Here is a 21,656-nt window from a genome sequence, read left to right on the forward strand (position 1 = left end):
AAGGGTGAAACCAGAGCCCTTTAATTGTGTCCTTACAGGGACTGGGGGAGGAAGAGGCCAGGGCGGCAGAGCAGCTGCTGTGCTGGAGCCAGAAGAGGGCAAAGACAGAAAGGGAGGAGGAGGAGTGCAGGCTCTGAGCACAGCCGTGGGGGGACAGCTCTGCTCTGGGGTCCCACCTGTACAGTGACTCCTGGGTGACTGCTCAGAGAAAGCACCCCCATTTGGGTTATTGCTTGTGGAAAATGATCCGCTTTTTGGTTATTGCTCAGAGGACCCACATTCAGTTACTGCTCAGAGAAATGGATCCGTGTGGCAGCAGGCAGGCTCCCAGAAATACAGGAGAGGCAGAAGAGGCTGGCAGGGGAGGCAGCTCCCTGCCTGCTGCTGGAAGGCACAAGGTAGGAATTGGTCCTGAGGGCAGAGAGGGGCTGTGCTGTGCAGAGTGGCCCCAGGCAGGAGCAGGGCTGCCCTTGGAATGCATAGGGATTCAAATTCTAATGCTAAGACGGCAGAGGAGCTGCAGGAGAGGCAGATTCCTGGGACTCCCTGCTGCCAAGCAGGCACCTGAGAGGGGAGCAGGAGGGTTCCTGCCCAAGGCACTGCAGCACAGCCTGGCCACTGAGGGCCCGGGGCTGTGCTCCCTGGAAGAGGAAATGGCTGAGCCCACAGAGAGCTGCAGGAACTGGAGCAGAGCTGGAGGAGTGCTGCTGGACAGCCAGGGGCTCACAGGACAATCTTGAAGGAGCTGCAAGAGATACGACAGGATCTGCACCTGCTTGCTAGCTGACACAAAGGGTTTACAAGCACCCAGCGCTGCAGGGACCAGAATGCCCGTGTGGGGGAGAGGCTCTGCAGAGCCAGCAGGGGATGCAGAGCTCTGGCATTAGGGCACGCTTGGCACAGGGCAGCCTGCCCTCGTGCACCACAGCTGTGTGCCAGTGAGCAGTGAGGGTGATGAGCCCCAGCCAGGCTCTGGGGACCCTCACCTGGCAAAGTCGGGGGAGCGGGAGACAACGTGCTGGAACTCGGCGAGGTTGATGGTGCCGTCCTTGTCGATGTCGGACTCCTCCAGGATCTGCGGGAAGGGGAGCAGTGAGCTCTGTGCCGGGGCTCTGCAGGGCCCGTGCCCCGGCTGGGAGCCCTCACGTTTTGGATGAGCTGCTCCATCTCTGCGCTGCTCAGCCGGGACCCCTCGCCTTGCCCTGTCAGGCAGTTCACCAGTTGCTCCAGGTCCTTCCTGTCCAGAATCCCATCGTTGTCAAAGTCTGCGGGGACAGACAAGGTAGGTTTTGGCAGGGCCACAGTGACCCCAGGGAGCCACAGACACCGGCACTGCACCCTCCATGCCCCTCACCATGCCAAACAGCTGTTCCCACAGGGAGTTCCTAAAGCCACTATCCCCATGGGTGCTCCAAGGGCACTGCCCGCCCTCCTGAACGTCAATTCATCACCCTGCTCCCGCTTCCTCCAGGTGCAGAGATCCCAGAACGCAGCACCTGTCCCCAGCCTTACCAAAGATGCGGAAGGCATAGTAGGATTTGACGTCAGAGGTGGCAGAATCGCTGAAGACACTCAGCATATCAAGGAAGTCTTCAAAGGACATGCTGTCATCCTCGGCCTCTGAGGTTGAGAACACGTGGCAGATGCGCTGCTGGAAGGGGTTTGCCTGCGGACACGGGAATGGCTCAGGCAGGGCTGGGGCCCTGCTGGCCCCATCAGGCACACCCTGGCTGTGGCTGCAGGTGAGCAGGTGCCCCGCTCTGCCACTGCTCCATCACCCATGGCACGGTGATGTCTGTTCTGTGCGCCTGCCGGGGTGCAGCCCTGTGCAGCAGGGATAAGCAGGGTCCCCCGTGGCACAGCAGGAACCCCCAGGGTCCGGCACAGCAGGGACCCTTGGGATCCTCCATGGCACAGCAGGGATCCCTGGGATCGTCACTTGCTCGATGAGGGCAGGGAAGCTCTTGGCTGGCACAGCGAGGCCGTGCTGGGTGCACAGGGCCCTAACGCGGAGCAGCAGTGTCCCGGGTGTGCCAGGCACCATACCCGCAGCTCAGGCAGCGTCAGGATCTGGCTCTTGGGGACCCGCGCGGAGCAGGCGTTCTGCCTCTCCTCCTTTGGCAGCAGTTCACTGAACCTCTTGTAGGCACTTTAAGAGGCAACAAAGAGAGCGGCTCTGTGGTGCGAGGGTGGCAGCACCGTGTGCCCGGCCGGCACCGGCCGCGCTCCCCAGGGCGGGCCGGCCCGTTCCCCCCGCTCCTGCCGGCTCTGCCGGGCCGGGCCGTGCCGGGGTCCCACCGGAGCAGGGAGAGGGGCCGGTCCGGCTGCCGCCCACCCGGCTCCGGGGCAGGCTGAGGGTCACCGGGCCGGCCCCAGCCCCAGCCCCGGGTCAGGGCGTCACCGGCAGCACCCGCGGACCTTGGCCCCGTCACAAGCGGCTCCGAGGGAGTGCCCCGGCGCCTCCCGGCTCAGCGGGCCGGAACGGGAGCTCTCCGTGCCCCCCGGCACAGGCTGAAGCCCCGCGGGACCGGGCCGGCAGGCGGGGGGCACTCACGGCGGTACTTACAGCAAGATCTCCTGCTTGCTCAGGAACGTCAGCTCCTGCGGGGACAGCACGGCTCAGCACCGGCACCAAGGCCCGAGGCAGGGCAGCCCAGGCGGGCCCCGCAGCCGGCCCTGTGCCCCGGTGCGGTACCTGGTACTCGCTCAGCAGGTCCCGCGGGATCAGACTGGCCGAGCCGCCCATGGCGCCGCTTCCCTGCGCGCTTCCCCGCCCGCCGCCGCGGAGCTGCCCGCCCCGGGCGGGGCAAACGCGCACGTACCGCCGGCCCCGCCCGCCCGGCACGCCCGGCTCCCGGCCCGCCACCGCAGAGATGGCGGCCACGCCGGCGGGGGAGCCGGGCGAAGCGAGCCCCGAGGAGTTCGTGTACAGCGAGGAGGACTTCGTGCTGCAGGCAGCCGGCTGGGGCGACCCGGGCTCCGCGCCCTCCCGGTTCGACCGGGCGCTGCTGGCGGGCTGGAGCGACCGTATGGAGCGGGGACTGTTCCGGTACCGGCTGGGAGCGCTGCCCACCCGCGTCCTGCCCGGCGCCGTGCGCCTCGTGGCGCAGCTGAACGAGCAGCGCAGCGCGGAGCGCCGCCCGCCGCAGCCCGTCCGCAGCCTCCGCGACCCCTTCGACCCCGCCGCCTTCAACTTCACGCGGCTGCGCCCCGCCGAGCTGCTGTTCCGCCTGCGCCGCGCCGGCGGCCCGGAGCCGCTGCTGGTGGCGATCAACGCCAGCCCGCTGGAGCGGGGACACGTGCTGCTGCTGCCCGAGCCGGCGCGGCGCCTGCCGCAGGCGCTGACGGCCCCGGCGCTGCGCGGGGCGCTGGAGGCGGCGCTGCTCAGCGCCCACCCCGGCTTCCGCGTGGGCTTCAACGGGCTGGGCGGCGGCGCCTCGGTGAACCACCTGCACCTGCACGGGCTCTACCTGGACCGCCCGCTGCCGCTGGAGGCGGCGCCGGCCGAGCCGCTGGGGCCGCGCCTGGCGCTGCTCCGCGCCGGACCGGCCCCCGCCTTCCTCTTCTTCGCCGCCGGCCCCGCGGCGCTGGAGCCGGTGTCGCGGGCCGTGTGCCGCGCGGCGGAGCACCTGGGCGCCGCCGGGCTGGCCTGCAACGTGCTGGCCACGCGGGGCGACCCGCCGGCGGGGCCCGGGGGCGGCCGCGGGCTGCGGGTGCTGCTGTGGGCGCGCCGGCCGCTCTTCGGCCCCAAGGCGGGCGAGCCCTTCGCCGTGGCGCTGTGCGAGCTGGCAGGGCTGCTGCCGCTGCCCGCCGAGCCGCTCTACCGGGACATCACCGAGGAGCAGGCGCTGAGCGCCATCCGCCAGCACCTGCTGCCCGAGCCCGAGCTGCTGCACCTGGGCGGGGAGCTGGCGCGGCTGCTGGAGCGGTGATGGCACGGGCGGCGGCCGAGGCGCTGAACTGGGGGCACGGGCGGTGGCCGGGGCGCGGAACCGGGGGCACGGACGGCGGTCAGAGCGGTGAACCGGGGGCACGGGCGGCGGCCGGAGCGCGGAGACTGTGGCATGGAGAGCGGCCGGAGCTGAACCGGGGGCACGGGCAGCGGCTGGAGCGCCGCAGAGCCGAGCGCACCGAGACCGGCAGGGGGCGCTGCGGGTGGAGGACATGGAAGTGACGATCACGTGGCCGCGCGAGGCCGCTCTGGCCGCATGCCCGGCTCTATGGTGCGGTCGCCATGGGAACGCGGCGGAGCCGGGAGCGGTGCGATGGCGGCGGCGGGCGGCAGCGGCAGGGGCAGCGTGGGCCCGGGCCCGTCCCCGGAAACCCCTCCGAGTGAGGGGGCGCCCATCGCCGCAGCCCCCCGGTACCGTCCCGCTGCTCCCGCCGGACCCGAGCCGCGGAGGAGGCGCAGGCGAGTGTGGGGCCGCAGCCCCCGGCAGGGTCCGGCTGGAGCCCGTCCGGCCGCCCCCGGCGGCGCCTCCCGCTGCCTCACTCGCGCTCGGTCCCGGCCCCAGCCCAGCCGTGGCACAGTGCCCAGGCGGTGCCCGGCGCTCCCCAGCCCCCGGGAGCCGGTGCGGGTCCCTCTGACCCAAAATAAATAGTGTTGCCTGAAAGTGCCCCAAGGATCCCCTGTGTGACCCAGCCGGGCACGGCTCCGTGCCCAGGAGCGCCCTGCCCGCCTCCTTAGGGCTGTAGCGAGCCGGGCTGGCTCTGTCGGGCTGCCCGCTGTGCTCTGTGTGCGTGGGGCATCGGGGCTGTCCCCACTCTGTGCCCTACCCGGTGCCTCGCTGAGCTACTGTCATCTCGTCTCTATTCCAGTGTCCCCTCCATCAACCTGAGCGGCTGCAAGTACGACAGCGGTAAGTCAGAGGGACGGGGACCCGCAGGCTCCCCAGGCGCTGCCAGCCAGCAGCGCTGCTGGCACCCTGTTCCCGCTGGTTTATCCACTGCTACCGGAGTTTGTCACACTTTGGACTGAGATTTCTCCCGATTTAAAATGCAACAGCAGCGCGAGCCCTCAACATCCCCCACACTTGTGTTTGCCAGCTGTCTGCTAAAATGGGCAAGAGGGGTTGGCCAGATAAAACTGGTGTTCCTGACGCCTTCCAAGGGGTTGTGCCAATACCTCTGAGAGGGGAACTGCAGCCCGGAGAGCTGCATGCTCCATCCCTTGGGGTTAGTCAGTCCCTGAGTGCAGCCCCTCGGCAGGGATGTGTTTCACACCCCATCCCTTGGGGTTTGCCAGTTCCTACGTGCAGCCCCTCGGGCAGGGATGTGTTTCACACCCCATCCCCGGTTCCCTGGGGTGTCAGCTGCTGCCCGTGGTCCCGGCTGGCCCTGTCACTGCTTGCCTTGGCACAGTGCGGCGGGCGGCGCAGCACTGCGGGATGAAGGAGGCGGCCGAGCACGAGGAGTGGACGGTGTACTGGACGGACAGCACGGTCACTCTGGAGCGCCTCATGGAAATGAAGCGCTTCCAGGTAAACAGAACACCTGCCCAGCAGGCATCGCTCGGGACACAGGGCTGTCTGTGGAACAGAAGCACCCAAAGTGTGCCTTGTGCCATCTGTGCCTCGGCGCCAGGGCATAGGGTCAGATGCCTCTGCTTGTGCCATGTCCCTGGCTGGTGTCATCAGCAGCACTCAGCAGCTGTGGTGGGAGCAGCAGCGTGCCAGCCCTGTGATGTGCTGTGAAATAAACAGCTCTTAGGCTGCTCCAGGGCTAAGATGGAATAGGCAGATGAATCAGTAGTGAAGCCCAGATAAAGCAAGTCTCACCCCCAGCAGTAGTTCAAGGCAGCCACAGGCCTGGCTTCCCTCTCACTGCTGGTTCTCCGTGCACAGGCTCTCCTCGGGGCTGGGAGAATCCATCCCTGCAGGGCGCTGCTGATCGGGGTTTTTCTGCACCACTTTCAGAAAATCAACCACTTCCCAGGCATGATCGAGCTGTGCCGCAAGGACCTGCTGGCTCGCAACCTGAACCGCATGCTCCGGCTCTTCCCCAAGGAGTACAACATCTTCCCCCGCACGTGGTGCCTGCCAGCAGAGTGAGTGGCGTGGGACAGTGCCCTGGGGACAGGGGACACGGGCAGGGAGGCTGCTGGCCTGCTCCTTCTGGGCACCAGAGCCCAAACCTGCATTGCTTTGGCACACACCGCCCTGACCTCTTCTGCAAACCTCCCAGCAGAGCTGGAGATGTGTGCAGGGAAAAGGAGGCATGGGGAGGCTGGGTCGGGTCACACAGGGACCCATCTGTGACTCCTGCAGATTAGGAATGGGAGTTCAGTTCATCCCCTGCAGAAGTTCAGTGTGTGCTGGCCTGCAGCACCATGGTTTCAGTACCCAGCTGTTAGGAGAGAGTTGAGAGGGGTGTTTTTGGCAGCTGGTGATAGTCACCTCTCCCTTGCACAGCTACGGAGATTTCCTTGCCTATAGATCCATGAGGAAAGCAAGAACATACATCTGCAAGCCTGACAACAGCTGCCAGGGAAGAGGGATCTTCATAACCCACCACCCAGAGGAGATCAAGCACGGGGAGCGCATGATCTGCCAGCAGTACATCTCTGAGGTACTGGGATGGTCCTGGGGGAGGACTCCAGCATCCCCCCTGCTCCCCGGGTCTCCTCAGGCCTGCTGGAGGTGTCGGTGTGGCTGTGGCACATCGGGGACACAGACAAAGCTTGTCCCTCTGCTGAGCAGCACAGGCAGAGGAGCAGTTCCTCAGCTCACCCTGCTCCTGCCTCTTTCCTCTCAGCCCTTCCTCATCGATGGCTTCAAGTTTGACATGCGCATCTACGTGCTGGTCACATCCTGTGACCCCCTGAAGATCTTTCTCTACAAGGAGGGCCTGGCCCGGTTTGCCACCATGAGGTACATCGATAACAGCACGAGAAACCTGGTAAAGAGGAAGTTTTAAAAAAACTCATATAGTATCAGTAGGTATCAGTCCTTAACTTGTTCTGGGGGCATTCCAGGCCTTGAAAAGGCAGGTATTGTATTGGGGGTTGCAGGAGACCTGGTTAACAATAAATTCATACCTGGTTTCTCAGGGTCTCACCCAACCAGGTTTTGAAAACCTGCAGAGTGAAGCCTCCCCCCACCCCTGGTGTCTCTGGGCAGCATGTTCTGCTTCTGGCCCTGATAAGAATGCTCAGTTCCACACCATTCCTACTCTGCCCATGCTCCAGGCAGAAAAGAACATGGGAGTATCTGCTGGGGCTGTTCCTGTTCTTGCTCAGTGGTTCAGAGTGAACAAACATCTCTTGTGGTTCCCTGCCAGGGTGACATCTGCATGCACCTGACCAATTATGCAATCAACAAACACAATGAAAACTTCAACACGGACGACATGGTGGGCAGCAAGAGGTACTGGCATGTCCCAGCACTGCAGGAACACTGCCTGGGGACACAGGTTTACCTCAACTTTCCTGGAGTGACACAGCTGAGCCCTTACCACCCCCTGTTCCCACACAGGAAACTGTCCACCCTGAACGCCTGGATGGCAAAGCACAACTATGACACATCAAAGCTCTGGGCAGATATTGATGACATTGTTATAAAGACATTGATTTCAGCTCACCCTGTGCTGAAACATCATTACCAGAGCTGTTTCTCCAACCGCACTACTGGCTGTGCCTGCTTTGAAATCCTGGGCTTTGACATTTTGCTGGATAGAAGGCTGAAGCCATGGCTGCTGGAGGTGAGGAAGGAGTGGAGAGCTCAGAGCTGGGCCACTAGGACAGGGAGTTTGTTTGATTCAAAAGGGCCACCTTGCTCACAGAATTAACCAGGCTCTGAAGCCAAACAACCTGCTGTGAGCAGGATCCAAGAGAACCCATTTCCTGCACACCATCTAACAACAGGGATTTTCCCAAGCCTTCAGACCCCTTGTCCTGGGAGCACCCTGAATTTGTGACAGCTGCCCCCTGTGGGGTGGGGTCCAGTGACCTGTGGCACAAGTGGGCAGGAGAGAGTGCTGTGTGTGGCTCCTGTCTCTGGCAGGGAGCAGAGCATCCCGGGGCGTGGCTGGGGTGCCAGGTTAGGTTACCTGCTTGTCTTGGCAGGTGAACCACTCTCCCAGCTTCAACACAGATTCTCAGCTAGACCACGAGGTGAAGGATGCCCTTCTGTGTGACACCTTCAACCTGATCAATGTGCACGCCTGTGACAGAAAGAAGGTGCTGGAGGAAGACAAGCGGCGGGTAAAGGAACGGCTCCTGCAGGCCAGCCAGCCTCCCTGGGAGTCCAGGTACTGCTGCTCCCCCACGGTGCTGCAGGTCCCAGTGAGCAAAGACAGGCACGACAGAGCAGGATAACACCGGGGCTGGCTGTGGAAGCTCCCAGAGCCCGGGCCATTGTGCAGCCTCTGAGCTGTCCCAAGCCATCTGCGTCCTGCAAGGAGGAGCCCCGGCTGCTCTCTGGGTGCCAGGAGATCTGTGACACCTTGTGCTCTAGGCCCTGGCAGAGCTCTCCCCAAGCTGCACCTGCCTGTAATCTCTTTTGCTGGGGATGGGCAGTGCCAGCATCCTGGGCTGGCAGGGATGCTCACATGAGGAACCACAGCCCTGCCTCAGGAACTGGGGATACCCTTCTGCAGGGCAGGGGTCCTTTCCAGGACTGAGGGTTTCCCGTTTCTCTGTCTGCCCTATGTCCTTTCACAAGCCCGTGGTCGGTGAGCCTGCTGCCTGGCAGGGAGGCTGTGGCTCTCTCCAGCTGCTGTTTCCATCAGGAGTCCTGGGACAATCCCGGGACATGCTGGGCACATCAGCCCCGCGCTCTGCCCGTGCCAGAGCCTCCCCCACAGCTCCCTGTGCTCCGTCCCGCTGCAGGCGCAGGGAGCAGGAGAGCAGCCAGGCTGCCTGGCTGGCACAGGCTGAGACCTACGAGAACGAGCACCTGGGGGGCTTCCGACGCATCTACCCAGCACCCGGGACAGAGAAGTACGAGCCATTCTTCCAGCAGAGCAGGTCCCTCTTCCAGGATACAGCAGCATCCAAGGCAAGAGAAGAGCATGCCAGGTATGCTGCTCCTGTGGAAACCCACTTCTCACAGGTGGCATGGAGACTGCTTGCTCCTGACCCCTTCCTGGGGAGCAGCTCTGATGCTTGGCAGGTGTAAGAAAGCGGGGAGAGTGGGAGGGGAAAGGAGTGAGCCTGCATGTGCTGGGGCAGCACAGCAAAGTGGCTCCTTTTGGATGGACTCCAGAGAGGAAAGGGCAGTAGTCCATTGACTTTTGCACCGTGGAGACACCATTTCCCAAATGTCCCCCTCCCTTTTGGCAAACACAGCCTAATCCAAGGGCATCTCTCTTTTTAAAAGTCTCTTTACAAGCTTCCCATTCCCTCTCTTGGCACAGTTCCATTATGGGCTATTCATATAGAACTTGGGCCTGCAGTAAATGTCCCAAGGTTGAAACCTGCCCCAGAGCCCTTTGCAATTGTGGCTCTGAGCTGAGTGACTGTGCTGTTGTGTGGCAGGCAGCAGCTGGAGGAGATGCGCCTGAAAAATGAAAAGCTGGAAGCTATCAGGAAGAAGAAAACAGAGAGGAATAAAGGCACAACTCCTACAACCCACCTTTCCTACAGAAGCACCAAGTCATGGGACAGAAAGGTACATCAGTGTCAGCACTGTCTGTGGGCTCTCTAAGTCACTGATATGGCTCTGGGAGCTGCACTGAGCCATTGGGGCACCCATGGAGCAGAAATTCCAGGTTTGACTCCCTGCCTGAAGTTCAGAGTCAACAACTCGTGTTGGCACTACTTGCAAGCACCAGTGTTGTGCCTTTCCACTTTGGCTCTCACTGGGATCTCTGTCCCTGCTGGGACTGTAACTGTGCCCAGGGCTGGAGCAGCTCATGGCTGTCTCACCTGTGCATTATCCCAGCTTCAGCTTTGCTGTAGCTCAGGTGTGTCTCTGCCGAGGTGCAGCGTGTGCAGTACAACTCCATGAAGCCCCAGAACATTGTGGAACACGAAGAGAAGAGGAGACTGAATGCTCTGCAGCAGCGTGAGAAGCAGATCCGAGGGCTGGGCATCACTGAGCTGCTTTCCCAGCTGCTCCCCACGGCTGAAACCCAGAGACCCTACGTGCTCCAGAGCCAGGTAATGGCACTGCCCACAGCCACCCCACACAGAAGTGGGCTGGAGCAGGGCTGGGCACTGAGCATCTCTGCTGGGGCAGGATGGGGGCTGCTGCAGGCACAGCAGCTGCTGTGCCTTCAGAATGACGAGTCTGGAATGGTGCCGGGGACAAAGTGCGGGGTGATGCTTCACTGTGCACCTGGGTGTGACTAGAGACTCTTCTTTCCCATCTCCTGCCAAGGCCTACAGAAGTAAGCCGTGGCCATTTTCCTTCCCTCCTTCCAGCTACTGTTTCCCTGGGATGTCATTGAGGAGCACAACGCCCGCAAATTAATGATGCTTTTCTCATTCCTGGGAGTCCCAGCTCGGCCCTTGGCACACAGGGTTTTACCCAGCCCTGCAGCCCAGGGCCTGCCACAGCACATGGCAGGCCCAGATCCCAAGGACACGGAGACCCTCTGCATTCGAGGCCAGAGCATCCCGTGCCACGCGCGGCGCAGGGGCGCCCGGGCGCAGGGCGGGGGCTGGCAGCAGGGCCCGGCGGCGGGGGCGGCGCTCCCCCAGCCCTGCGCCCACCCCCGGGGGCAGCAGCCCAGGGAGCAGGGCCTCCCTGGCACCGCCAGCCAGGCTGAAGGCTGTAAGTACACAACGCTGCCAGGCTGGGAGGAACGGGTGGGCTCCGTGGAGCTCTCAGGGATGCTGGGACACTGCTAAGCGGTCACTGTGCTCTGCTCGGGGCACTGCTTACCGCTGGAAACCTCTGAGGCTTGGAGATCCCATCTGCAGGGACAGGGAAGAACCATGGGTGGTTTCCCAGGATCAAGGGTTGATGTGCAGGCACGGGGGAGTGTGAGAAGCCAGGAAAGTCAAAGGGGTTTTGGGGATGCATTAGGTCCTGGGCGTCAGAGGGGACATGGTGACACAGCATAGCCCCCACTCTCTTCCCCGCACACTGCTCCCTGCCTGTGCTCCCACCCTCCAGCCTTGCCAGCCCAGCTCCCTGGCATCGGCTTCACCCACTTTGCAGCCTCAGGACCCCGAGGAGCAGGGGCAGAGGAGGGGCTGCCAGAACCAAGCCCACGGGGAAGGGCAGTGGGGGCTGCTGAGCTGCAGGCTCTGCACGACCCCACAACCATCTGTGCCGTTGCAGGTAACGCTGGTAGTCGGTCATCCTCCGATGGGGGCAGCTGTCCCCCGACGTCCCCAGCCAGCCCCCAGCAGGCCCCATGTGATGGCACTTCCAGCTGCGCTGTGGAGCTCCCCGCCGCCACTGCCGCGCAGCACACACACACCTCACACCGCGGCAGAGCCTCGTCGTGCCAGTGCGTCACACCACGCCGGCACCTTGCCCCGTGCCACTGCCCCTCAGATTCACAGCCTGAAAAGCACAGGTAACACGGCCAGGGGCTCAGCCTTCCGCCCGTGCGTGCTTGCCTAAGAACCAGGACTTGCAGGATGAAACCAGCACAGCTGCTGGCTGCCTCCATCAACTCGAGTCAGCTGCTGAGCCCCCTGACCAGCACCTGGGCCCAGCACGGCTCCGGCCACCTGCCCCGGCTGCCTTCACCCCTGCCAGGGCCGGAGACTGGTGCTTGTGCCCTACCCGCTGCACGGCCGCCTGCGCTGAAGCCCTCCGGAGGCCACCTCGCTCAGGACCCGTCGGAAGCTCCCGCGCCGGCCCCGCCCGTCCCCGGGCCTGTTCCGGGCCATGGCGGGGCTGCTCCGGCGCGCTCTGCGGGCCGCGCCGCTCCTCGCCCGGGCCCCGCGGCGGGCGGCGGCGGCGTGGCCCGGGGACCCGGAGCCGCCGGACCCGGCGCTGGAGGACACGCAGAGGTGCGGAGCGGCCGGGGCGCGGCGGGGCGAGCGGCGGCCCGGGCGCTCACGCGTGTTCCCGCAGGGCGCGGCGGCGGCGGGCGGCGGCGCGGATGGAGCGGCTGCGGCGGGAGCTGGGCGGGGGGCGCGGAGCCTCCGAGCGCGTCCTGACCTGGCAGGCCATGGAGCAGCTGCGGTGAGCGCGGGGCCGGGCGGGCCGCGCCTGCCGACCGCCTCGGTGAGCGCACCGGTGACCGTGCCCGTGCTCGCAGGTTCCTGCGGCGGGAGCTGCCCGAGGAGTGGCCCTTGGAGCGCCTGGCCGAAGGCTTTGGCGTCAGCACGGACGTGGTGCGGCGGGTGCTGCGGAGCCGCGTCTGTCCCTCTCCGCAACGCCGCCTGCGGCAGGACCAGCGGGCGCTGAGCGCCGCCGCCACGGCACCGGCACCGGCACGGGGGGCGGGGGACGGGCGCGAGGTGCGCGCCCCCGACGGGACGCTGCTGTACCGGCTGCCGCGGGGCTGGGGCGGGCCGGGGCCCGGCGCGCAATAAATGCACTTGGGGCCCGCCTCCGCCTGTGCCGCTTCCGTCGCGCCGGCCGCGGGCTCCGAGACCGCGGGGATGAGCTCCGAGGCGGCGGGGATGGGCTCCGAGGCCCTGGGAATGGGCTCCGAGGCGGCGCGGCTGCTGGAGGCCGTGGACTTTGCAGCCAGGAAACACAAGGACCAGCGGCGGAAGGATCCCGAGGGCACCCCCTACATCAACCACCCCATCGGTGCGGAACCCCCCGGCACCGCGCCCCGCTCTCGGGAGCCCCCCGCGGCCCTCTCTCCTACCCTGGCACCCCTCCTGCCCCGGCGCGATGCCAGCCCCCGGGAGCCCCTCGCCCTGGTCCCGGGACACAGCCGTGTCCCTTGTCCCGTGTCCTTGGGCCCGATGGGGGCAGAGCTGCCGGAGCACGGCGGCCCCGGCTCCAGGTGTGGCTGCCGCCCCCCCGTTGCCCGGCCGTGCCTGGGGCCCGCGGGAGCTGCTGAGGGGCCCCCGTGCCGCAGCCGCCGCTGCCAGGCCAGGGGACAGCCCCACCTGGGGGGCACTGCCAGCCCCCCGGGCCTTCCAGCCTGCCCAGCCGCGGATCCACCGCGCAGGACGGGCCCGCGGGGTGTGCCCTGCCCAGGGCTGGCCTCGGGGAAGCCTCGCCGCCCACCGTGCGGCGCAGCCCCCGGGTCCGGGCCCGGAGCTGCCTGTTCCTCGCCGCCTCCTCCCACCTTTCCGTTCTCGCTGCAGCCGTGGCCAGGATCCTGGCGCATGAGGCCGGCGTGACGGACATGGTGGTGCTGCAGGTAACGCTTGCCCTGCCCCGCCCTGCCCGCTCCCCGCGGCTCGGCCCGCTCCCCGCAGCCCCCTGGTCCCCTGCTCGCCGCAGGCCGCCCTGCTGCACGACACGGTGGAGGACACGGACACCACGTTCTCGGAGATCGAGGAGCGGTTCGGCGCGGAGGTGCGGCGCGTGGTGGAGGAGGTGACGGACGACAAGAGCCTGCCCAAGATGGAGCGCAAGCGGCTGCAGATCGAGCGCGCTGCCGCCTGCAGCCGCCGCGCCAAGCTGGTCAAGCTGGCGGACAAGCTGCACAACCTGCGGGACCTGAACCGCTGCACCCCGCAAGGTGCCGGGCCCAGGGGGCGCGGGGAGCACGGCGGCAGTGCAGCGGCACCGGCCACGGGCCCCGCCGGTCCCGGCCCGCAGCACGGCTGGCGCTGCTGCCTGTGCCGAGGGACAGAGGGCCCCGCGGCCGCGATGGGCCGGGGCGGGAGGCGGGGCCGGTGTGTGTGACGGTGTGTGTGTGCCGGTGTGTCAGTGCCGGTGTGTCAGTGCCGGTGTGTCTGTGCCGGTGTGTGTGTGCCGGTGTCAGTGGCGGTGTGTGCCGGTGTGTCAGTGCCGGTGTGTGTGTGCCGGTGTCAGTGCCGGTGTGTGTGTGCCGGTGTCAGTGCCGGTGTCAGTGCCGGTGTCAGTGCTGGTGTCAGTGCCGGTGTGTGTGTGCCGGTGTCAGTGGCGGTGTGTGTGGTGTGTGTGCCGGTGTGTGTGTGCCGGTGTGTCAGTGCCGGTGTGTGTGTGCCGGTGTGTCAGTGCCGGTGTCAGTGCCGGTGTGTGTGTGCCGGTGTGTCAGTGCCGGTGTGTGTGTGCCGGTGTGTCAGTGCCGGTGTCAGTGCCGGTGTGTCAGTGCCGGTGTGTGTGTGCCGGTGTGTCAGTGCTGGTGTCAGTGCCGGTGTGTGTGTGCCGGTGTGTCAGTGCCGGTGTGTGTGTGCCGGTGTCAGTGCCGGTGTCAGTGCTGGTGTCAGTGCCGGTGTGTGTGTGCCGGTGTCAGTGGCGGTGTGTGTGGTGTGTGTGCCGGTGTGTGTGTGCCGTTGTCTCCGTGGGACCGCGTGGTTGGTGCGGGCGGCCGCGGTGAGGCGGAGCCGGAAGTGACGTCGCGCGTGTCTCCGCAGGGTGGTCGGAGGAGCGCGTGCAGGAGTACTTCCGGTGGGCGGCGCGCGTGGTGTCGGGGCTGCGCGGGAGCAGCGCGGCCCTGGAGGGGGCGCTGCAGCGCCTGTTCGAGGCGCGCGGCGTGCCCACGTGACCGGGCCGCGCCCGCCTCCGCCAATAATAAACGTGCGCACAGATCGGCGTCTCTGCGTTGCCATGGTATTGCGCGGTTCCGCCGCCGCCGAGTTCCGGCCGCGCCGCGCCCGCGCCCGGGCGTTCCGGTGGCGCCGCGGTCCCCGCCATGGCCCTGGCCGGGCGGCGCGACGCGCCCGAACCGCCGGACTTCGGCATCCTGAAGCGGCTGGCCCGAGACCAGCTCGTCTACCTGCTGGAGCAGGTCCGGGGGCATCCCCCACCGGGGCGGGCATCCCTCACCGGGGCGGGCGCTGGGGGTTGGCGGGATCGGCACCGGCCCCGGGCGGGGGTCGGGAGCCGGGGCGGGCGCGGCTCGGGGCAGCCGCCGGGTGCCCGCCCATGCCCGCCTGCCCGCAGCTGCCCGGCAAGAAGGACCTGTTCATCGAGGCCGACCTGATGAGCCCCCTGGACCGCATCGCCAACGTGTCCATCCTGAAGGTACCGCGGGGCCGCTCGGGCCGCCCGCGCCCGCCGCCCGCCGGCGCCCGCGCCCACGCCGCGCCTGTCCCCGCAGCAGCACGACGTGGACAAGCTGTACAAGGTGGAGACACGGCCGGCCCCCGGCGCCAGCGACCAGTGAGTGCCCGGGCGGGGCAGGGCAGGGCAGGGAGGGTCCCGCGGCCCGGCCCGGTACGAGCGGCCCCGGCCCCTCTCGGTGCAGGTTCTGCTTCCTGGTGCGGCCGCGGGTCAGGACCATGAGGTTCATCGCCGGTGAGTGCGGCCGGGCCGGGGCCGGGGCCGGGGCTCCGCCCGAGGGGCTCTGCGGGCCGGGGGGAGCCGGGCCGGGCCGGGCGGGGGGCGGCTGTGCAGGGGCTCTGCGGGGTCTCCACAGATATCGTCAACGCTGACAAGATGTCGGGCAGGAGCAGGAAGTACAAAATCATCTTCAGCCCCCAGAAGGTCAGTAGGACCCACGGTGATGCCCATTTGCACTTTTCCACTCCCCTGTGGGCACCAAAAGTTATTAGTTTTTAACCCAGAAATGTTTGCGTAAACCCGAGTGCTGTGACACTGGGAAGGCGCTGGCCCCTGCAGAGCTTTTCCTGCTCAGAGCTCGCCTGGCCCTGAGGGTCTCCCCTTCCTTCCCTTGCAGTTCTACGCCTGCGAGATGGTGCTGGAGGAGGAGGGGGTCTTTGGTGGTGAGTGGGGCTGCGGGGCTGGCCCGGGGAGCTGACACCAGAGGATCCCAGTTACATCCCAGTGCTGGGATCCCCGTGTGGGCAGGGAACACGGGTTCTCTCGAGGCTGGCTGCCAGCCTGCAGGCCAGTGTGTGCCCACACAGCACAGCCCCTCTCCTCTGCCCGAGGAGAGGAGAGAGGGTCCTGCCCCCTGGAGCTCCACAGGCCCTGTTCTGGGGCTGCTGTGATTCCTGGGGCTGTTCCTGCCCAGGGCTGCATCAGTGTCCCCTGTTCCTGTCCCACACACAGATGTCACCTGTGACGAATGGTCCTTCTACCTGCTGCCCCTGGATGAGGACATCATTAGCATGGAGCTGCCCGAGTTCTTCCGTGACTATTTTCTGGTCAGTGGGACACGTGGGGGGTGACAGCCTCTCTGGGGCTGGGGACAGGAGGAGCTGTGTGGTGCCCTGCTCAGCCCTCAGTCTGCTCCCAGGGGCAGCTTTTGCTGGGCAGGGGTGGCTCGGCCCCAGCTGGCCTGGGCAGCCTCGGGGCAGTTCCTGCTGTGTGCTGGGGATGGAGCTCCCAGCCCTGCCCAGGCAGCTGCCCACACTGCCCGCCTGCTCCCAGGAGGGAGATCACCGCTGGATCAACCCCGTGGCCAGAGCCCTGCAGCTGCTCAACTCCCTCTATGGCCCCTTTGGGAAGACCCACGGCATCGGCCGCTGTGCCAAGGTGGGGCTGGCACGGGGGGCTGCGGCTGGCAGGGCCCAGGGCCCCGTCAGCCACGGGGCAGCACATCAGAGCTGTCACCGCCCGTGCCACCTCCTGGGCGGGTTTTGGGGGTCCCGTGTGCCAGGGTGGGTAGCGCGGGGGCGGCTGCTGCTCGCTGGGTGCCCCGCGGGCGGGAGTGTTTGTGCCTGGCCTTGGCCGTCAGCCCCGCTGTGTGCCCGGGCCCTGGCTGGGAGCCTGGGCCGTGCCCTGCCCTGGCACCCTGCGCCCCTCACAGATGAGCTACGAGCTGTGGCGGGACCTGGAGGAGGAGGGCGACGGCGAAGGGCAGGGCAGGAAGCCCGAGATTGGCCACGTGTTCCTCATGGACAGAGGTGGGCTGAGGCAGGGGCGGCACATCCCAGAGGGGCAGGAGAGCCCCCGGGGCAGCAGGAGGAGCGGGAGGGCAGCCCGGCCGTGCTCTCCCTGCAGACACCGACTACGTGACAGCGCTCTGCTCCCAGGTGGTCTACGAGGGGCTCGTGGATGACACCTTCCGCATCAAGTGTGGTACGGGGCGAGGGCAGCGCGGGCAGCGCGGGCTCTGCATGCACAGAACGGGGCAGAACGGGGCAGAACGGGCTCTGCACCCACAGCACGGGGCTCTGCACCCACAGAGCAGGGCAGAACGGGCTCTGCACCCACAGCACGGGGCTCTGCACTCACAGCATAGGGCAGAACGGGCTCTGCACCCACAGCACGGGGCTCTGCCCTCACCTGGCCAGCAGGTTTTGTGCAAGTTTGTGCCTTGCATTGTCAGGCACGGTGCTGTTCCCACAGGGACAGTCCCAGTGTGCTGCTGGGCATAATCCTCCCTTTTCCCAAGAGACTGGGCTGGCATCCCCTGTCTGTGCTGCCTCGTTCAGCAAGGCTCGTGCATGTGGGAATGTTGCTATGTCTGGGACAAAGCAGCTCTTGGCTTTTCCCTGCAGGCAGTGTGGATTTTGGGCCAGATGTCACCTCTTCTGACAAGAGCATTAAAGTGCTGCTCAATTCCCAGGACAAAGTGAGTGCTCAGGAGCCTCGGGGGATCCCTTGGTGGGAGGAGGCAGAGTGAACCATTCCCTGCTAAGGCTGAGCAGGGGTGGCTGGGGCTGCTGGGCCCTGGGAGCATGGTTCAGGCACAGAGAGCACAGAAACCTGGTGCAGCTCCACTCTGAACCTGTCAGAGTCCCTGCGTGCGGCGCTGTGTCACAAAGGAGTGCTTTAAGGTCACTAGGGGAACCCCAGCACAAACATGTGCAAAAACAGGTGTCATATAAAAGCTGCAGCTTGACAAAATTCATTGGCAAAGTTCTAAATGGTTAAAGCACACAGATGAAAAAAAATTATAAATCAATCCATCCTAACCAAAATCAACTCAAAAATATCTCCATGGAGGTGGAGGTGGGGAATGAGGGGGGAATCCAAAGGATAGGAAAGGAATACAGCAGACCCTCCTGTTGAGTCGCAAAGTTCATAGTAATTTTCCATCCTGGCCACAGTTCAGGTTGGTGTTTGACTATGGAATTTGACAATGAAAATATTACTCCACTTGGGTCTTTATTCAGGTTACAAAAATAATTTTCCCAGGCTGTTCATTAAAAGACAGTAGCTGGTTAGACAGTTCTAGTTCCTAGGAAGAGAGAGAGTTTCTGCTGAGCTGGGGGGGACCCTCAGGGCTGACCCTTGAGGAGCTTTCCCAGACCTGGCGTGGCCTGGCTCAGAGGGACACGCTGCCAGGGGCTGCTGTGCTGCCAGCCAGGGCTCTGGGGCACGGCTGGCACTGCCAGCGAGCTGTGCGGGCTGTGGGCAGCATTGGCCCAGGGCTGCAGCTGGCCGGGCCCTGGCAGCTGTGCTGCTCGCACAGGTGTTCAGCCAGATCCGGAACGAGCACTTCTCCAACGTCTTTGGCTTCCTGAGCCAGAAGTCACGGAACCTGCAGGCGCAGTACGACGTGAGTGTCACCCTGGGATGCGTGTGGCACTGTCCCTCGTGCAGCCTGGGCACCGCCCCAGTGCAGCCTGGGCATCCCCCAGTGCAGCCTGGGCACCATTCCCCAGAGCAGCCTGGGCACCATCCCAGTGCAGCCTGGGCACCATCCCCCAGTGCAGCCTGGGCACAGCCCCTGCTCTCCCTCTCGCAGCGGCGCCGGGGCATGGACATCAAGCAGATGAAGGACTTTGTGTCCCAGGAGCTGAAGGGACTGAAGCAGGAGCATCGCCTGCTGAGCCTGCGTAGGAACCGAGGGGCAGGAGGGGCCCTCGGCTGTGCTGCTGGGGCTGGGGGCAAAGCAGGGGCTGGGGGCCCTGGGTGTGCCCAGCAGGATGGGGCAGGGGCTGCTGGCCTCTCCCCTCAAAGGCACTGTGTCTCTTGGCTGTGTAGATATCGGTGCCTGTGAGTCTATCATGAAAAAGAAAACCAAGCAGGACTTCCAGGAGACCATCAAGGCTGAACACTGTGAGTGCTGCTCCGTCGGTGCCTGCCCCACTCTGAGGCACGGCCTCGCTGGCCCCAGGCCCGCCCTCGTGCCTGGTGTGCCCTGTGTGGCCCCGTCCTGGCAGCCCCTTCTTTCGGGGGTGTCCCAAGCTCCCCAGTGGGGTCAGGCTGCAGTGTGAGAGAGGGACTGTGGGCTGGGCTGGGGGGCATTCCCTGGGGTGCGGGAAGGGCAGCAGAGCCCAGCAGGCTGGCAGGAGCCCTGGGGTGACGCTGCCCGTGCCCCCGCCACAGCATTGCTGGAGGGCTTTGACATCCGTGAGAGCACCAGCTTCATCGAGGAGCACATCGACCGCCAGGTGAGAGCAGGGGCTGCTGCCTGCAGCAGGAGCACCGTGCTGCCCCCGACCCCGCTCCCACAGGTGTATCCCTTAACCCCACTCCCACAGGTGTCCCCCGTCGAGAGCCTGCGCCTCATGTGCCTCCTGTCCATCACTGAAAACGGTGAGTGCCGCGCTCGGCGGGGCCAGCAGGGCACCCAGCCCCAGCCTGGCACGCAGCTCACCTGCTGCTCCCCGCAGGTCTCATCCCCAAGGACTACCGCTCCCTGAAAACCCAGTACCTGCAGGTGAGCGAGGGCTGGGCCGGGCGGGGCCCCCTCCCCGTGCTCCCGGCCACGAGGGGCTGGGCAGGGCCACGGCAGGGGCTGGGCCCTGGTGCACAGCTGCCCGTGAGCCCCAGCACGGACCCTGCCTGCACAGCCCCCCTGAGCCCCAGGCTGCCCCTGCCCTGTGCCTGCTGGGGGCTCTGAGCAGCCTGTGCCCTGCCTCAGAGGGGCCAGCCCGTGTGCTGCCCGTGCTCACAGAGGGCCCACGCTGATCTGATGCTGCTCCCCGCTCACAGAGCTACGGGCCCGAGCACTTGCTGACCTTCCACAACCTGAAGCGCATCGGGCTGCTGACCGAGCAGGCAGCCGGGGAGACGCTGACAGCCGTGGAGAGCAAAGTCAGCAAGCTGGTGACAGACCGTGCTGCAGGTGAGCCAGCCCCTGCGCCGTGTCCTGCAGCCCGGCAAGGGGAGCTGCTGGCCCAGCTCTGGCTGCAGGCACAGCGATGGTGCTGCAGGCAGGGCAGGACAGGGGTCTCTGCTCTGGGACACCAGGGCTGGCAGCACCACGGCCATTCTGCACAGCACACAGCTCTGCACAGCGCTGCCAGCCTGGCTCCACCGTCCAGACAGAGCCTCCCAAGCTGTTCCTCCTTGTCGTGTTTTCCAGGAAAGATCACGGATGCATTCAGTTCTTTGGCCAGGAAGAGTAATTTCCGAGCCATAAGCAAGAAGCTGGGGTTGGTACGTCCTCCAGGGCTGCTGGCTGGACACAGTGACACAGAGCACAGAGCTGTGCTTAGCCCGTGCCCAGGCTGCAGGCCTGGCAGCCCAGGGGCACACAGCTCAGGCCCAGAGCTGCTGCAGCTGCTCCAGGCAGCCTGGGGGCTTCTCCTGGGGCTGGGGGCCGTTGCCAGCTCCCCACTCTGCCCTGGCCCTGCGCCCTGCGAGTGCTGGGGCTTTCCTTGCCCCCTTCAGACACTGCAGTGGCGCTGGGCAGGCAGCCCCGTGTCCTCCATCCTGGGCAGGGCTCCTAGGCTGCTGGCAAGGTGACATTTCTGGGACATTTCAGGGACATTTCTGTCCCTGGCCCCTGCTGCACAGCCCGCCCAGGCCATGTGATGCTGGCTCTGGCACGGTGGGGACAGAGCCGTGCTCCGAATGTCTGTGTCTCCTCGCCCCTGCACCTCTGAGGGGGAACGAGGCACCTTTGGTGTCACCTGTCACTGCAGATCCCTCGGCTGGATGGCGAGTATGACCTCAAAATGCCTCGGGACATGGCCTATGTCTTTGGCGGGGCCTACGTGCCCCTGAGCTGCAAGATCATCGAGCAGGTGAGCTCACCTGCTGCGGGACAGAGCCGGGCACATCCCTTCAGCCCTGCCCCCTTCTGGGGCACCCGGCAGGGTCCGTGTGCCCAGGCCTAGGGCTGGTGGTGGCCGTGTGCCCCGAGAGCCCCCTGGGCAGTGCCCGTGCCGTGCCGTCCCTCAGGTGCTGGAGCGCCGCGGCTGGCAGGGCCTGGAGGAGGTTGTGCGGCTGCTCAACGGCAACGAGTTCTCAGTGTCAGGTAGTGGGGCTGGGGGCGGCGCGGCTGCCCGCTGGCATTCGGCCTCCTCATGGGGGCTGGCATGGCCTACAGCGCCCTTCCCTCTGCAGACAGCGCCGTGGAGGACAACCCCGCCTGGGATTGCCAGCGCGTCATCCTCGCCGTGTTCCTGGGGGGCTGCACCTTCTCCGAGATCGCGGCGCTCCGCTTCCTGGGCAAGGAGAGAGGTACGAGCGGCCCGGGCGGGGCAGGCTCCGTGCTCCGTGCTCAGGCTGGAGCCCACGGGGATGGGGCTGGCAGTGCCGGTGCTGCCCGGCTGGGGCACTGACAGGCCTTTCCTGCAGGGTGCAAGTTCATCTTCCTGACCACGGCCATCACCAACAGCGCCCGCATGATGGAGGCCATGATCGAGGCCAAGGCCTGAGCCCTGAGGGCAGCCTGCCAGTAAAGATTCTGCTGACAACGACGCGGCCTGCGCCTGTCTGTGTGCGAGCGCGACCCGCTGGGCAGCCTTGATGCCCGGGCCACTGCGGGCCCGGTGGAAGGCGCGGCTTAGGGCCCGGCGGGGACGCGCGGGGAGCGGCGGGGACGCGCGGGTCCGCCCGGGCGCAGTCACGGTGCGCTGTCCAAATGCGGCCGCGCGGGGGCGCCGTTAC

At 65.9% G+C, this 21,656-nt stretch overlaps 6 protein-coding genes across 12 annotated transcripts; 5 read left to right on the forward strand and 1 right to left on the reverse strand.

Annotated features, from left to right (window-relative positions):
• CIB1 (calcium and integrin binding 1) lies at positions 1–2,777 on the reverse strand. The gene is made up of 7 exons (XM_058033474.1): positions 2,696–2,777; positions 2,567–2,601; positions 2,047–2,149; positions 1,513–1,666; positions 1,147–1,265; positions 987–1,075; positions 1–745 (listed from the first exon to the last, which is right to left on the reverse strand). The coding sequence occupies exons 1-7, from the start codon at positions 2,744–2,746 to the stop codon at positions 724–726; spliced, it is 573 nt and encodes a 190-aa protein (XP_057889457.1). The 5' UTR covers positions 2,747–2,777; the 3' UTR covers positions 1–723.
• An 86-nt stretch (positions 2,778–2,863) lies between these two features.
• GDPGP1 (GDP-D-glucose phosphorylase 1) lies at positions 2,864–3,937 on the forward strand. Its single transcript, XM_058033656.1, has one exon. The coding sequence runs from the start codon at positions 2,874–2,876 to the stop codon at positions 3,930–3,932; it is 1,059 nt and encodes a 352-aa protein (XP_057889639.1). The 5' UTR covers positions 2,864–2,873; the 3' UTR covers positions 3,933–3,937.
• A 760-nt stretch (positions 3,938–4,697) lies between these two features.
• On the forward strand, positions 4,698–11,799 carry TTLL13 (tubulin tyrosine ligase like 13). 5 transcript variants are annotated; one of them, XM_058033655.1, is made up of 13 exons: positions 4,698–4,859; positions 5,362–5,480; positions 5,916–6,046; positions 6,411–6,567; positions 6,754–6,897; positions 7,279–7,364; positions 7,473–7,698; positions 8,063–8,247; positions 8,828–9,016; positions 9,476–9,608; positions 9,926–10,099; positions 10,364–10,715; positions 11,229–11,799. In XM_058033655.1, exons 2-13 carry the CDS (start codon positions 5,388–5,390, stop codon positions 11,471–11,473), a joined length of 2,115 nt encoding a protein of 704 aa, XP_057889638.1. In that variant the 5' UTR covers positions 4,698–4,859; positions 5,362–5,387; the 3' UTR covers positions 11,474–11,799. The 5 variants fall into 5 exon arrangements, with proteins under 5 accessions (XP_057889638.1, XP_057889637.1, XP_057889635.1 ...); XM_058033654.1 differs by having other exon boundaries at positions 4,776–4,859; positions 6,411–6,897; positions 7,279–7,698; XM_058033652.1 differs by lacking the exon at positions 4,698–4,859 and having other exon boundaries at positions 5,249–5,480; positions 6,411–6,897.
• Positions 11,787–12,439, forward strand: NGRN (neugrin, neurite outgrowth associated). The gene is made up of 3 exons (XM_058033110.1): positions 11,787–11,911; positions 11,976–12,086; positions 12,163–12,439. Exons 1-3 carry the CDS (start codon positions 11,787–11,789, stop codon positions 12,437–12,439), a joined length of 513 nt encoding a protein of 170 aa, XP_057889093.1.
• Positions 12,440–12,463: 24 nt separating this feature from the next.
• Positions 12,464–14,502, forward strand: HDDC3 (HD domain containing 3). The gene is made up of 4 exons (XM_058033111.1): positions 12,464–12,662; positions 13,172–13,227; positions 13,311–13,551; positions 14,372–14,502. The coding sequence occupies exons 1-4, from the start codon at positions 12,509–12,511 to the stop codon at positions 14,500–14,502; spliced, it is 582 nt and encodes a 193-aa protein (XP_057889094.1). The 5' UTR covers positions 12,464–12,508.
• Positions 14,503–14,621: 119 nt separating this feature from the next.
• Positions 14,622–21,466, forward strand: VPS33B (VPS33B late endosome and lysosome associated). Of its 3 annotated transcripts, none has more exons than XM_058033311.1 (23): positions 14,622–14,745; positions 14,901–14,981; positions 15,058–15,119; positions 15,205–15,254; positions 15,376–15,443; positions 15,637–15,682; positions 15,972–16,066; positions 16,293–16,397; positions 16,672–16,768; positions 16,866–16,943; positions 17,366–17,439; positions 18,283–18,369; positions 18,559–18,649; positions 18,798–18,872; positions 19,143–19,207; positions 19,298–19,352; positions 19,430–19,476; positions 19,752–19,884; positions 20,125–20,198; positions 20,687–20,788; positions 20,946–21,021; positions 21,111–21,227; positions 21,345–21,466. In XM_058033311.1, the coding sequence occupies exons 1-23, from the start codon at positions 14,650–14,652 to the stop codon at positions 21,422–21,424; spliced, it is 1,854 nt and encodes a 617-aa protein (XP_057889294.1). In that variant the 5' UTR covers positions 14,622–14,649; the 3' UTR covers positions 21,425–21,466. The 3 variants fall into 3 exon arrangements, with proteins under 3 accessions (XP_057889294.1, XP_057889295.1, XP_057889296.1); XM_058033312.1 differs by having other exon boundaries at positions 15,061–15,119; XM_058033313.1 differs by lacking the exon at positions 16,293–16,397.
• Positions 21,467–21,656: the final 190 nt, after the last annotated feature.

Source organism: Melospiza georgiana, chromosome 13 (assembly GCF_028018845.1).
Source record: "Melospiza georgiana isolate bMelGeo1 chromosome 13, bMelGeo1.pri, whole genome shotgun sequence".
In the NCBI taxonomy this organism is placed as follows: Eukaryota; Metazoa; Chordata; class Aves; order Passeriformes; family Passerellidae; genus Melospiza; species Melospiza georgiana.

Coding starts and splice junctions, on each gene's coding strand:
- GDPGP1 (XM_058033656.1), top strand. CDS start 2,874: ATGGCGGCCACGCCGGCGGGGGAGCCGGGCGAAGCGAGCCCCGAGGAG.
- CIB1 (XM_058033474.1), bottom strand. CDS start 2,746: ATGGGCGGCTCGGCCAGTCTGATCCCGCGGGACCTGCTGAGCGAGTAC. Junction 1,667..2,046: donor TGACGCTGCCTGAGCTGCGG/GTATGGTGCCTG, acceptor CCGTGTCCGCAG/GCAAACCCCTTCCAGCAGCG. Junction 1,266..1,512: donor CTATGCCTTCCGCATCTTTG/GTAAGGCTGGGG, acceptor CTGTCCCCGCAG/ACTTTGACAACGATGGGATT.
- VPS33B (XM_058033311.1), top strand. CDS start 14,650: ATGGCCCTGGCCGGGCGGCGCGACGCGCCCGAACCGCCGGACTTCGGC. Junction 15,444..15,636: donor TCATCTTCAGCCCCCAGAAG/GTCAGTAGGACC, acceptor CTTCCCTTGCAG/TTCTACGCCTGCGAGATGGT. Junction 16,769..16,865: donor CGTGTTCCTCATGGACAGAG/GTGGGCTGAGGC, acceptor CTCTCCCTGCAG/ACACCGACTACGTGACAGCG.
- NGRN (XM_058033110.1), top strand. CDS start 11,787: ATGGCGGGGCTGCTCCGGCGCGCTCTGCGGGCCGCGCCGCTCCTCGCC. Junction 11,912..11,975: donor GCGCTGGAGGACACGCAGAG/GTGCGGAGCGGC, acceptor GTGTTCCCGCAG/GGCGCGGCGGCGGCGGGCGG. Junction 12,087..12,162: donor CAGGCCATGGAGCAGCTGCG/GTGAGCGCGGGG, acceptor CCGTGCTCGCAG/GTTCCTGCGGCGGGAGCTGC.
- TTLL13 (XM_058033654.1), top strand. CDS start 5,388: ATGAAGGAGGCGGCCGAGCACGAGGAGTGGACGGTGTACTGGACGGAC. Junction 6,047..6,410: donor ACGTGGTGCCTGCCAGCAGA/GTGAGTGGCGTG, acceptor TCCCTTGCACAG/CTACGGAGATTTCCTTGCCT. Junction 8,248..8,827: donor CAGCCTCCCTGGGAGTCCAG/GTACTGCTGCTC, acceptor GTCCCGCTGCAG/GCGCAGGGAGCAGGAGAGCA.
- HDDC3 (XM_058033111.1), top strand. CDS start 12,509: ATGAGCTCCGAGGCGGCGGGGATGGGCTCCGAGGCCCTGGGAATGGGC. Junction 12,663..13,171: donor CTACATCAACCACCCCATCG/GTGCGGAACCCC, acceptor TTCTCGCTGCAG/CCGTGGCCAGGATCCTGGCG. Junction 13,228..13,310: donor CGGACATGGTGGTGCTGCAG/GTAACGCTTGCC, acceptor TGCTCGCCGCAG/GCCGCCCTGCTGCACGACAC.